At 36.1% G+C, this 15,234-nt stretch overlaps 1 protein-coding gene across 1 annotated transcript in view; it reads left to right on the top strand.

The window, feature by feature from the left end:
- arhgef10 (Rho guanine nucleotide exchange factor (GEF) 10) overlaps positions 1 to 15,234 on the top strand; it is a 222,789-nt gene that overhangs the window by 165,750 nt on the left and 41,805 nt on the right. Inside the window, exon 25 of the mRNA XM_039747694.1 lies at positions 1,629 to 1,786. Coding sequence (XP_039603628.1) covers positions 1,629 to 1,786 — 158 coding nt within the window. The remainder of the gene's footprint in view (positions 1 to 1,628; positions 1,787 to 15,234) is intronic.

Raw genomic sequence — 15,234 nt, 5'->3', positions numbered from 1 at the left:
TTGATGTTTAGGGGGATTTACGAATACAGTTTATAAACAATGATCTGATCATCGTGATTTACCTGAATTATCCTAGCATGTGCACATACTAATTTATTTATGTACTGTTTGTCCATTTTGTGTCATAGTATCTTTTTTTCTCTGTTAAAAATAATTCAATGAAAATTTTCCATTTTCAGAAACTTTATATAAGGTTGAATTTGTATTTTTTAACTAATTAAATTTTCTTCACACTTGTTGGATGAAAGGGAATGCATTTTATTATACAATATATGCGTTCAAAAAAGTCTAGATTCACAAACCTTAAAGTATGGTAACAAATTATAATCCACAATTTGTTAAAGCTGGTCTGCATTGGAAGAAGATGAAGTGGGAGAAGCAAGAACTTCAGGCGGGGGCTACATTAGCTTGAAGAAATTGTCCAGTCTTAGAAATATTCCATCTCTTTTTGCACAGGGGTGGTGACTGTTTGGAGGTTTTCTTCTAAGAGTTTTCACAGTTACAACCTTAGTTGTTTACTTGACATATTCTATGTGTTAGGCATAACATTTTAATTGTAACAAACACAGCTTCGTCTCAAAATAATTATCTGATTATCTTTTATGCTTTAAAAAAAAAAAATTAAATAACACAATGTCAAATGTGTGATTTGGACATAGCACGTTAGGGATTTCCAATCATCAGTTTAATCTACTGTATACCTCTAATATGTGTTTAGCATAGCAGTTTCAAGTACATGTTCTGAATGGGTATGTGACTAAAAGATTTCCCTGAAGTTTATCTGTCAATCAAGAGCTAGTACCTATGTGCTTTTTAGTAGGAATAAGACAGAAGAATTGTGTTGTTAAAGTAATTTTGAATTTTGTGTAAAAATAACTATTTTTTATTTAAAGGCAGATGCTTTTCATTGTGTAATTTAAAAATATTAGACAGATCATTGCAATTTATTACAACTATACATTTGTACTTTAAAGCAGGTAAATGTCTTTTTAATCAACCATTTATTTTATAGTGTTTACTGTGAACACTGCATCAAAACTGCCTTTATCATCAGTATGACACATTGTGTAAACACACGCACATAGCGAAGAGATCTTAGTCTGCCTAAGTGAAGCATTCTGCCATCTCACTAAAGCTGCAGTGAATGTGACACTACTTTTTTGCTCCAGATGGCTACTCACACAATTTTAAAATCTTGCCTAGACTGATTGTGCAAAGCCACCATTCCACATTATAGCAGCACAATGTTAGTTTACAGTAGTTATTTTATATGAAAAATAGGTAAAGGTTATTACTGAAAAAACAGAGAAGAGTGTTAAATATGAAACATTTCATCTGGATAGTCTTCATCACTTTGTGTGGAAATGCATGTGTGAGTGTATTTTTAAGTAACAACATAATTCTGAAAAATTTCAATGTGTCCAAAAGAGGTTTTTTTTTCTTCAGGCTATTGTATAAGAGCAGTTGTATTTCTGTTATATGTCAGGGGTTGCCTTCTTTAATTTCATAATCTTAAACACTATAAAAATGTCTTTTTAGAGCAGTTTATTATTTAAATTATTTTACTTTGCTTATTGAAAAATGCAAAATATTTGCAGTTTAATTAAATAATTCTTTCCCTTTTACAGTATCTGTGTATATAAAAGTAGTCAAGGGTCTAAAAAGGTACGTCTTCAACATTTCTTCATGCCGGACAAGTCCTCAGTCACAAGTCTCGTGTACAAATCAAACTACTTGTATGCTGGTCTAGTGAATGGAGCTATTGCAGTCTTCTCTAAAACCAACGGTAAGCTGAAGGTTATATTTTAAAAATTTTTTTTGTTTGTTTTTGTAGATATACTTTAACATTTTATAATATTTTGAATATAAAATGTATTGTTGATTAAAGTGAAACATGTTACTGAAAAGGTTAGATCTGCTGTACTTTTCATTCCAACTTTTGATTGGACTTCCTCCCATGTACTCAGGCTGGGGCATTCTTGCATTCAGTATGAAAGCCATATACAAATATTCTTCATTTACACGCATTTTATGTATTTGATAAGCAGGCTTCATGCACTTTTTTTATTGTTTCACACACATACTGTGCATATATTTTTCTCCCTTAAAATATATTTATGCTAAATATACATACCAATGTAAAATCTTGGAATTGTTATATAAAAAGGGTGAACCTTCTACTCAGGGACCATGAAAATGCATGCTAATTGAATACATTTCAATTGTTTAATATCTATATATGATGATGTTTGTGTACAAATAAAAAATGCACTTTTATTTCATTCCTTAAATACGGATAAGTACTTTGAAGCAAAAACCATTTAATATTTGAGAGCAGAATGAAATGAAGTTACTGTACATCATATAGAGACTATCTGCAAAGGTTATGACCATGTATGGATATACAGGAGATTCAGATGAAAAAGATAATTTTGGTTTCTATATGGTATTTGTACTGTATATACAGCAATGTGCATTATTAGCCACCAGTGTAAAAGTTAAAGGGACAATATGTCTACTTACTTACACAACGAGTTATGAGCTTTTTAAATCCCAATGCATTAATTTAATTCACATGCACTGTGTTATATGGTTTTGTATGGTTGTCAAAGCCTCAGTACTTCCAATTTTACAGTTTTTTTTCTGGGTAACTTACATCCTGGATGTCATAAACACAAAGGAGTGCACAATAAACAAAGCTGATAATATCTTTCTCATGTTAAGTTGTGCAAGAGTAGTGCATAAAACCAGAACATACATAATTAATGGTCAGTATTTAGTGGCCTTTCCTCTTCAGAATTCTGTCCACAGATTTTCATGTGATGTAATTTGGTAGTACCCTAAAATTAATTAACGTTTAAACATTCTATAACTTAATGCAAATGTGTATGTGTTTATAAACTTTATATATACTAATTTAATATCAGGAAAAAAAATACTGTATATGTATATTTACTGTTAGTGCGTGAGAACACTGTAACTAGGACTTTACTTTTGTATGTGAAGAAAAAGATGAAGCAGATAATGGTTAGGGTTCTGTTATGGAGTGTTATGTGGCTCTATATATCCCACTCACATCTGTGCTTAGTCCTTGCTTAAATGGAATAAGCCTCATTCCCTAAGTATTGTTCCAGTCTTCTATGAAGTAAGACAAGATGGGCCACAAAACAACAGGGTTAATGAAGAATATTTTTTCCAGTTGGTGGGAAAGCATCAAGCAAAAGTATGAAGTCCTGTCGGACAGTGAGTGTACTGTCTCACAATTAATGAATACTGAAGTTGTGCTTATAAGCATATGAAGTGAACAAAATATTAAAATGTAGTACAAAGTGAGATTAAACTCCCTCACAAAAAAGATGGTGATGTAATAAAGCTTACAGTGAGGCTGTTATCTCCAACAGAGGAAATGAGCAGTGTGCCACAGATGGCAGCAGTGATGCTTCCTGGCAGAAATAGTAGGTAAAACCCACAGACTAAGTAATTTTGGGAGCCATGTAGTGGAAAAGAGCAGTACATCATGGCAAGCACAGCAAGAAATTGTTTCAATAGTTGTAAAATGTGGGAAAGAAAAGCTATTTCCTTATAGAAAGAAGGGTGACCAAGTTCCTTTCAGCCAAAGGCATTCCTACAGAAAGAGCAGTGAAAGCCATAGATCATGGTGCTAATGCAATCAAAAAGTCAGGATGATAATATTTTCTATCCAAAGACATCCTAGCTAAAATCCCTAGATAGCAAGTTGTTACCAATACATGACTGGAGCTAGGGGCAGACAGGTATGAAGAAGGTAACTGCAAATTCCAGGTTGTGATGATATTATAAAATGGAGCAGCACCGAGACAAGGCAGTGTTCTTTAGTGTTGCACGACTGCAGATATCCTTTTCTTGTGTGCACTCATTACCTTAGTAAAAAGGATCATTCCTTCTCAGTATGGTGCACCTAATAAGGTAAAAGATGTATATAGGGCAGAATATTCCACAAAAAATCCCAGTAGTAATCAGTCATTTAAAACTTCAGAGGAAAGTACTAGGGTAAACTTGGTGCTTGAATTTGACTGTGTTCGTGTGTACGTGTGTATATGATGAGGAGAATTTCTAAGGTGAGCATCACTTGTAGCTGCATTAAACAATAACTTATCCACAAACAATCTACTTTTTATTCTACTACTGTTTTCAGGGTTATCCTTATCACTTTTACAATATACTGCATATGTTTACAAAATGTTACAGTTTAGTTGAATGAGTATGGTGGGGAGAACTTTACAGGAAGTGTCAAAATGTGTTTTATTTTTTGAAATTCAGTTCAATTTGTTCTTGTGAAATGCATACACTTTTATAAATTCAACATGCCAATGCAATATTACTAGAGTAAAGATTAAATAAATGCTAGAAAAACACAATGCTGAACATAGAAATAAATATATACATATATATTTTTGTAATTTTGCAGTTCAAATTCATTGAAATGACAGGAAAAAGATGAATAAAAAATTTTATTCCCAAATTAGTACAGTTTAAACTCATTTGGGTGAGTATTTCACAGTACACCAAGGCAGAGGGAAACCTAATCTGCTGTAGAATATGATGAAGGTCTTATACTGGACCATTAATGGTGATGATGTATCCATGGCAAGTTCCTACTTCATCATCTGAAATGACAACTTCAATATAATAAGTGACAATAACTAAATGAAGAGAGAACAGAGAAAATCCTGCTGCTGTCTTAGCCTGATGGCTTGGGTTCAACTCCCTTCTTTCCTGGTGGCATGACTTATTCACTTATTCATCTATGTATCCACAAAGCTTCTTCTACACCCCAAACACTCCATCCCCATTTGCCTTTGACCATGTTGCCTGTCCCTCCTGCCAACTGAGCATTCTCATGTACCATTTTACCAATTCACCTACTATTTCTGCATTTGGATGGCAAGATGAAACATTTAACATGAAATTGGGGGTCCCAATTTCCATCATCAGTAAGGATCTTCTTTTGGAAGTGTTGTGTTTGTTTCTCCAGAATTTATGTTAATGCCAATGTATCTCTGCATCACACTGTCCTAAATAACATTTAAAGACTACAATTATTAAATAGCCTCTATTGCTTTCATTTAAATGTTGTGACTGATGAAGTTCAAGAATTAAGGAGCACAATAGATAAAAGCCACGGCACCATATTTTTTATCTTTTGAGTTTAAGTTGGCTTAAATGTTGTGAATGTAGTTGATTCTCTGAAGTATAAGAATAGATCATTCATATAATTCATTTAAAAAAGTATATAGTATTGTGTTTTTCAACAGCATACACATGTAGGGAACATAAGGCCACTAAAACAATAGTGAAGCTAAGGCAACATGCACTAATAAAGTGAGAGAGCAGCAACTAACCAAAGCATGTCACAGATTTCACAACATCCTTGGGAAACGTTTAGTATTTAGTGAAACAGCAGTTTTTTGTTTTTTTTGATTATGTAATCAGAGACTGTAGTTTAATTCTTGGACCAGATTCCATCAATATAGCATTTTTATGTTCTTTCCATATCTGTGTGGATGTTTTTAAGTTACCTTATTTCCAAGTGTATTTGAGTCAGCATGTGTGCTCTGTGATAAACTGCTGCCCTATGCAGATTTCTCTTTATTCCATGTGCCTGATGTTACTGTTCTTCCCTGTAGCTCTGCAAATAAAAATAGTGGATTTTTTCAGTTGATCTCTTGACCTAGAATTAGTATATAATAATTGCATGTTCATGCAATTAATATATGGTATGTTCTTTATAGTTGAAATGTCCTTGGCAGCATATTGAACGAGTACTTGTTTAGCCTAGAGATAATAATAATCTGCAGGGCTGACCTACTTTTGCATCAGACAAATTAGTGTGGACTGAACAGAGAGGATCACAGGCATCTCTGAGCATGGAGATTGAAGCAGTGACCATGTGACATCTCCAGTGTAACAGAATAAACAACAGTGACTTGAGATGCAAGACAGAAAATGTTACCACTTTGTTTATATACGTGTTACAACTAGTTTAATAAATATTATTTTTTCCTCTCCTAAATAATCTGTCAGGGATATTTTTTAGAATCATAGCAAAACATGGCATATAGTCTTGATATTGTTAATTGTAATGCTGAGAACAAAGACACTTGTTTTTTCTGATCAATGAAATGAAGCTGAATTTCTCAGATGAAGCCTTAGATGTTTTAAAAAATGTGGTGGGTGTAATTGTGTGTGTATATATGTATACAAAATATACACTATATATCTTATATATAAACGTCTACACGTGGAACTGTGTGTGTCTGTCCAGCCCGGAAGTGCAAGGCTACAGCATGAAGCTCAAAGAAAGTAAATCTGTTTCCAAAGTGAAACCGCTGAGAAAAGAGAGAAACTTGCTTAGCCTCTGACAGGCAACAGAGGTGAGCATGTCGGCAAAACGAAACCGTCGGTAAAAGAGAACTTCACTTAGCCACTGATGTACAACCTATGCGATTGATTGAAGTGCTAGAATCCATGGTTTCTAGGACTTACACAGCTGATATCTCTCTCTCTATATTATATATATATATCTCCTCCAAGAAAGCATAATAAGTCCCCATCGCTTCCCCCATAGAAACCAGCCCACGTCTGTGTGTCCCATCGACACTCTCCCTATTTGATTTAGGTGGCCCGGAACTAGACAAAGGGAACGGAGTCTGCACTGGTTTTTTCCGAAATCTGAGATGCAATCCCCACCCGACAGCTCGGCCCTGGGGTCTGGCATGGAATCACATGTATTTAAGCGCTTTAGTTGTCTCCTAAACACACGTGTGTAACTATATATATATATATATATATATATATATATACACATATAGTGACATCCGGCTGGGGGTGGAGCCCAGCCGGGATGCCCAGGACGACCATAGGAGGGCTTGTACCTCCTCCAGACCACAATACTGGTTGTATTGGGGCCACAGGTAGAGGGCTTGGAAGCCCAACCCTGTAGGGACCCATGGCGCCGCAGGCGGTACCCGTGCCTGAACAACCCTGGAGCCCAGCACTTACGCCACACCAGGAAGTGCTGGGGAAGAAGACAGGGGACACCTGGAGGGCTTCCGGGTGCGCAGCCGGCACTTCTGCCACACTGGGGCGTGTCTGCGGAGGAATGCCGGGAAGCAGCTGGAGCCCATCCCGGTTCCTATATAAGGGGCCGCCTCCCTTCATTCAGTAGCGGAAGACGGGTGGAAGAAGGACGGAGCCGGAGAGAGGACTGGAGGCGGCCAGAAAGGCATTCGGACTGTGAGGCCTGGACTTTGGGGGATCAGTGCTGGAGGCACTGGGCTGTGCACTAATTGGACTAAATGGTTGCCCTCATGTTCTCATATGCCCTAGATTCACACGGGAGTTATTAGTCGTATACACCTTACACAGTTGTTTTTTCCTTTGCAGCTTTTTTGACTCTTTATTAACCCACTTAAGTTTTTTTTTTAATTTCCTTTTAATTCCAAATTTAGGTATGTACCTGTCCTGCATTACAAGTAAACTTTTTAAAACCTGTTCCACTACTCCATACTTAAAAGCGTATCCTAGTCTATTGTCTTTAGACATTGCAACATTTGCTCAAAATTTGCCCTACTAAAGTTAAACTTAACAGTTTTAGCTTTTGCATCTGCACTCTTACAAAACAATGGGAATTGTATTATATTATGGTCACGTGACCCTAGTGCCTCAATCACCTCTGCACCCTCAATTCTATCCTTATTATTTAAAAAAAATTAATCTAGACAAGCGTCACCCTGCCCAAATCCAATGGCTGAAGCACTGCTGTGCAATTGAGTGGGAGGAATTTAAACGCGACCATTATCTAAATGTGGAATCATGTTGTGGGCAGCACAGTTATCAATAAGAAGTCGAATTATCCTTTTCTTCTTCTTCATATTGTGAGGTTTCTGAACTCTTTTGGGATCACCCCCACCCAATGGAGTGACATGGCGGAGTGCGTCCCAAAGTGCAATTGCCGCGTCTGTGGAAGATTGTTTGTCCATTGCGGGTAGGCGCTTCAGTAATGCGCCACAGAAGCAAATCCTAAAAGATCGGGGTCACGCTATAAGTCCCTGTGTTTCACCTCAAAACACGAGGTTAAGTCTCTGTACTTTAGCAAAATCATCTTTATTCATCTTGAAGCAGGAACAGCATGGTTATTTATTGTAGCGAGATCTGACACTGGATCTGACACTCTCCTATACACAGACACAGCAGTCAGGCAGGTTTGTGGCCAGGTTATTGGCCAAGTAATACTGCTCCCTGCATTTAGAATGTTCCTTGCATCACCCATCGAGATCTTTTCTGTTTGCTTTGGTGAAGAACTGAAGCAGATCTGTGAGCCTGCTGTTATCCCGGCAACAGATAAACAGTCTTCCACAGACACGGTGATCGCACTTCAGACGCTCTTCGGCATGTTGTCCAGTTGGGGGAGGTCCCAAGAGAGTTTAGAAACCTCACATTTTCTTGAATGAGTGCCACATTAATAGGAATGTTTGTTGAACAAGCATCACTGAACCACATAAAAACTGCTTTTTAGACGTCTTTAAATGCAGCAGTTCGCATATGTTTGCGACCCGAGATTTTTCTTCTTTTTTTGCTCAGTCTTTCAAGAAAGTTGGCAGTGTCAATGGCGAAATTCCAAATTTACTGGCAACGTCTTTTTCATTTTGCTGCTTTTTTCCCCAATATAAACTGTTATTGTTTTTTCATGTCTGCCGTTAAATTCCAGTGGATGTTTTTCAGATGTTGACGAGCAATAAGCAAAAGGTATCACTGAAAACCACTGAAACAAAAAACAGTACAAGGAAAGTTTGAAGAACTCGCAGCACAACTGAGCTGCGACCACAGAACTAACTGCTCTGTGGATGATTCATTCAGGCATTTCAAGGTCTTTGGGCACTTTGTTGTAATGAAAGTATCTGCTGAATGTATTTCATAGTAACAAGATTTCTATAGACTCGTGTCATATGGGAAAACTGTAGAGACCATAAAATACTTAGTTGTAATGAAAAATGTAAAGATATTCGCTGAAAATGGAATTTTTACCTGTGTAAAAAAACAGTCACAGATTACTTCTAAAAACTCCTACTCTTATGCTCTGCTATTTGCAAGGTTATCCCAATTAGTATTCAGATAGTTAAAGTCTCCCATAACTATAATATCCCACTGTAAACTTGCCTTTTTAATATTACTAATATTACTGCATTGGGTAGTCTATAACACACTCCTAAAACATGACCTTCTTCTCTGTACCTTGTTTGTTGGTATACATTTTTGAGTTCATCTAGCTCACCTGCATTTTTTTCCCTCCATATTGGTTTCTTTGTTTATAATAGTGTTTCTTATGGAAAATGTTTCACTCTCATGTATTAAAAATGCTGCTGTTATTGGACAGTGACATTAATGTGTACATTAAGGGCTACCATACGGTACTACAAAGTGTATGTTTGCAGTTGTCAGTGTTTCAGCTGAAACTGAGAATTTGCCAGTAGCAGTATAAATTGTTCTTTTGTCTTTAGAACAACGCAGACCAAAACAAAAAATAAAGCTGAAAAGTCCTATTGTGCAGTCTTAAACACTACTTTTTTTCTAAATCACTTTGTGTGGTTTGTATTCCAATGAACACAGTAGAATGAGATCACAGATATTTGGCAGAATGTCTGTACACTAGGAAAGAAGAGCACAGAACTACAGTTTATTTTTAAATTCCTGCTTAAAAGTTTAACAGTTGTTAACATACATCTCAAATGAAATGAAGCTTTAGTTATACATATGTATTTTTTTAGTTAAGTGAGGAAAACTTGTGTAGTGTAGGTTACAGGTTTTGTCAGAGTATGACTAATCTGTTGCATTGGAGTTTGTTCATACTTATAGTAGCACTGTTGAGAGTGCACGGGTGTGCACAGCAAGGCATGGCAAATGTATTTTTCATGAAACTGTTCTAACAAAAATCAAAAGCAGATCATGAAGTCAAAAATCCAATTAATCTCAAAATGCACAGCAAAACTTTAAAGAAACTCTCATCAACTCCCAAGTGCATTTAAATGAAACACAAGGGTCTATGGGTTACCCCCACCTATATAGGGCTGAGGACAGTCCCTTGTGGTGATGGGCAGGTGGCCCCATATTTTAGGGAACCACCCACTAAACATAAGGCACATAACAAAGGCATGAATACAGATACATAAAAAGCAAAGAATATTGCAAATTATAAATGCAAAATCATATTACCATAAACAAAAAAGTCACAGATAAACAAGAAAGTCGTAAAAACAGCATTTGAACCCCACCTGGAAGGAGGCAAAACTGGCTGAAATACAACACAACATGCTTTTATGTGTCTGCATTAAGCTTTTTTCAGTCATTTGAATCCTATGTAGTTCTACTACTTACTATTGCCAAATAGCTTTATATTTTAATTACTTAAAATACTGTAAATGTGCTATAGTTTGTATGAAGTAATTGGTCAATGTTACAGTTATTTGCATTAAAAGTTGCATTTTAATAAAATTCAAACTGGTCTTCTGTGTATTTTTGGTTCTTAATTCTTTATTAAACAAATGCTTTTACAATTTTGAAAAGGTTTGGTGTTTTTAAATGGATTATTTAGAAATTACTGTTTAAGTTTCACATTTGCCTTCCCTGTGGTATACTTCTAATAAATTCCATATATTCTAAATTAAATAGTTTGTTTTTACGAGTGTAATTTTAACAAGGAAGTTGTAATGAAAATCTGCCTTGCTTGCAACCATGTCTTCTTATTATTGATTAGCAACATTCTTTAAAAAATCGGGGGATTGGGTTTGAGGACATACCATGAAAATTCAGACAACAGGTATGTCAGTTTTTATTTTGTCCAAAAAAGAACAGCCACAGTTAATTTTATGTTTGTTTCTTATTGTTGAGCAAGTAAAACTATAGCGAACCCTACAAAATCCAGCCTTTATTCTGTGAAATGTAAAATATATCCTGTGATGTCAGCAGCACATGAAATAAAGTGCAAATATACAGTGATGTATCATTGGAGAGGCTTATATTTAAGGTAAAATTCTGTCTTATATCAAGATTTAAATTAATGTATACAAAATATATGACTAAGTATATACTCTTACAAATTTGGCAAGAATTGAGGCATTAAGGCTGTGTATTTTCATATAACATGAACACATAAGATGCAGTAGGTTTTCTGAGTTATCTCAGTCTTGTATGTATATACAGTATGTACAAACCAGATTCCAAAAAAGTTGGGACACTATACAAATCGTGAATAAAAACTGAATGCAATGATGTGGAGGTGCCAACTTCTAATATTTTATTCAGAATAGAACATAAATCACAGAACAAAAGTTTAAACTGAGAAAATGTATCATTTTAAGGGAAAAATATGTTGATTCAGAATTTCATGGTGTCAACAAATCCCAAAAAAGTTGGGACAAGGCCATTTTCACCACTGTGTGGCATCTCCCCTTCTTCTTACAACACTCAACAGACGTCTAGGGACCGAGGAGACCAGTTTCTCAAGTTTAGAAATAGACAAGAATGGGAGAGCATTCCTAATACAGGCCTCTAACCGTTCAATCGTCTTGGGCCTTCTTTGTCACACCTTCCTCTTTATGATCGCCAAATGTTCTCTATAGGTGAAAGATCTGGACTGCAGACTGGCCATTTCAGTACCGGATCCTTCTCCTACGCAGCCATGATGTTGTGATTGATGCAGAATGTGGTCTGGCATTATCTTGTTGAAAAATGCAGGGTCTTCCCTGAAAGAGATGACGTCTGGATGGGAGCATATGTTGCTCTAGAACCTGAATATATTTTTCTGCATTGATGGTGCCTTTCCAGACATGCAAGCTGCTCATGCAACCCCATACCATCAGAGATGCAGGCTTCTGAACTGAGCGTTGATAACAACTTGGGTTGTCCTTGTCCTCTTTGGTCCGGATGACATGGCGTCCCAGATTTCCAAAAGAACTTGAATCGTGACTCGTCTGACCACAGAACAGTCTTCCATTTTGCCACACTCCATTTTAAATGATCCCTGGCCCAGTGACAACGCCTGAGCTTGTGGATCTTGCTTAGAAATGGCTTCTTCTTTGCACTGTAGAGTTTCAGCTTGCAACAGCGGATGGCACGGTGGATTGTGTTCACTGACAATGGTTTCTGGAAGTATTCCTGAGCCCATTCTGTGATTTCCTTTACAGTAGCATTCCTGTTTGTGGTGCAGTGTCGTTTAAGGGCCCGGAGATCACGGGCATCCAGTATGGTTTTACGGCCTTGACCCTTACGAAGAGATTGTTCCAGATTCTCTGAATCTTGGATGATGTTATGCACAGTTGATGATGATAGATGCAAAGTCTTTGCAATTTTTCGCTGGGTAACACCTTTCTGATATTGCTCCACTATCTTTCTGCATAACATTGTGGGAATTGGTGATCCTCTACCCATCTTGGCTTCTGAGAGACACTGCCACTCTGAGAAGCTCTTTTATACCCAATCATGTTGCCAATTGACCTAATTAGTGTTTATTGGTCTTCCAGCTCTTCGTATGCTCAAATTTACTTTTTCCAGCCTCTTATTGCTACTTGTCCCAACTTTTTGGGATTTGTTGACACCGTGAAATTTTGAATCAACATATTTTTCCTTTAAAATGATACATTTACTCGGATTAAATGTTTGATCTGTCATCTACGTTCTATTACAAATAAAATATTGACATTTGCCATCTCCACATCATTGCATTCAGTTTTTATTCACAATTTGTTTAGTGTCCCAAATTTTTTTGGAATCCGGTTTGTAAGAAATATATAGTCTGAAATGACAGATAGCACACTGAGTCCAGCCCTCAGCACATTAAAGTAATGTGAAACGTGTAGAATATAAATATATTATGTTAAGTTAAATATTGTTTTTTTAAAGAATATCTGCACAATATACATTATTTTGTATTGATTGCTTGATTCATTGATTGGCTGCTGCTGTATGCATTTGAGTTTCTGCATGGGATTAATGAAGTTTGTCTAATCTAATCCAATCTAATCTAATAGCTGTTTTACAAATACTAAATTGTAATGCTAAGTTCCTTTTTTATACTAATTTGTTCATTTGCTGTGTTGTGTTCTGTTGCTCTAAGAATGATACAGTGTTGACAGTTTTATCAGACCAAAGCTTGAAGAAGATGACATAAGACTAAAAGGGCAGTGTAAATGTAAAGTGTGAAAAACACATGAATACATTTGTTTACTGCCAACATAATGTCCCTAATGAATATTCAGAGTACATTCTATGTGAATGAAAAGTTCATGGATGTTTTAGAAAACATTAAATAACTCAGCTGAGTCATCTGTGATAGTTTTCTCTTAATTTCATTAATTATAATTGTTCCAACTTCATTTAATTTTTGGTTAAAGATATCCTGACACAAATCAACCAATACATTTAATTCAAAATGAGACTAAATCCTTCTTAAGCATCACCTTTTTTTAATATTTGTGGTCAAGAAGTATTCCCATTATGGGATTTTTTCCACACAATTAGTGCTCAGAATTCCATGGTTTGTTCAGATAATTTCCTCAATGGTATTACAGTTTTTACCTTTACTTACTTCTTCCAGGCATCAGTTCAGGGATATTGGACAAGGTCTTCATACAGTATATCTTTACACCATTGCATTATGGGTTTAACATTACAGATTTATCAGCATTACGTATGTAACCAAATCATTTGATTGTTGCAAAATTGAGTGTATTTAAAAGGTAGACAGTTTTAAGACATTGGTGCAGCCAGCAGCTGATTTCAAATTTGCACAGAACAAATTTAATATAGAGAGAAAAGCAAAAAGTGTTTATGATTTAGCAGTGTTATATCCAGATCCCGTTGTAGTTTGCATGATAAAATTCAAGACATAGAAATAAACTTGATTCAATATGTTTTTGTCCATGTATGTGGTCTTAAGACTGCCCTTACAACTCTTGAGTCAGGATTTGCCAGCCCAGGCACTGCATGTGTTTCCTTCTTCATGTTTTTTCCCCCATGTACTCTAGTTTTATTCTGAAATTCTCTGTGAATGTTAGATTAAATGCTTACTCTAAATTGCCAATATGAGTAAGTGTGGTTATTGGCATGAGAGTGTCCTGATTCCCACTAAGGATTGGTTCTTGCCTTGTGCCTGATGCCACCAGGAAAACCTGTGACTTGACATGGAATATGTGGGTTTGATAATGGATGGATGAATAAACAGATGACCAAGCTGTAGAGTGATGTAAGACTGTATACTTCCAACAGTGCTTGTAATTGGTTTCTTTTTTGTTTACTTCATTTTTGAGTCATGCTTACAGTCACTTGAAAAGTTTTAATTTTGTGAATATCTATGAAGGAAACCCCATTTATCTATCAGCTTCACAACTTTAGTAACTGATAACTATATGAAAATGTATTTATTTGTTTATTTATTTATTTTTAATTTATTAAAAGAAAGTAACATCCCAGCCAACACAGGGCGCAAGGCAGGAAACAAACTTCAGGCAGGGCACCAGCCCACCGCAGTTGAGTAGATCCTTCCAGGATTTAAAAACGTTTTGAACACATCTTCTAAGTCTGAATTTGATTTTTTCCAGTTTCAAATAGTATACTGTATATTATCAGTCACCCACTGTCTTAAAAGAGGTGGGCTAGGATTCTTCCATTTAAGCAAGATAAGTCCACGTGCTAATAGTGAAACAAAGGCAGTTGCAGTTTGTTTGTCTTTCTCCACTTTAAGCCCATCTGGCAGTACACTAAACACAGATGTTAATGGGTTAGGAGTGATTGTGACACCAAGGCTGTCTGATAGGCATTTAATGATTTTGGTCCAGAATTATGTTAATTTGGTGCACACCCGAAACATATAGCCCAATGAGGCTGGGGCTTGATTGCAACGTTCACAGGTTGGGTCTTGCCCAGTAAACATTTTGGACAATTTTAAATGAAATAGATTTGCTCAATAAAAGGTTTTAAGTTGAATAATTGTATGCTTTGCAAATATGTATCTAGAGTGAATTATGTGCATAGCTGTCTTTCACTCCTTTTCTGAAAGGTTGAGTGAGAGATCCTTTTCCCACTTTACTCTGGGGTCTTTGAAAGAAAGGGTTTTTAAAATGTTTTTTTTATATTATAGAAGTGCTGTCTGAGTCCTCAAGAATAATTAGTATTTCTTACGGAATAGAAATAGGTGGGAGG

This window comes from Polypterus senegalus, chromosome 3 (genome assembly GCF_016835505.1).
Source record: "Polypterus senegalus isolate Bchr_013 chromosome 3, ASM1683550v1, whole genome shotgun sequence".
Taxonomy (NCBI): domain Eukaryota; kingdom Metazoa; phylum Chordata; class Cladistia; order Polypteriformes; family Polypteridae; genus Polypterus; species Polypterus senegalus.
This window is presented reverse-complemented; position numbering and strand designations above follow the sequence as displayed.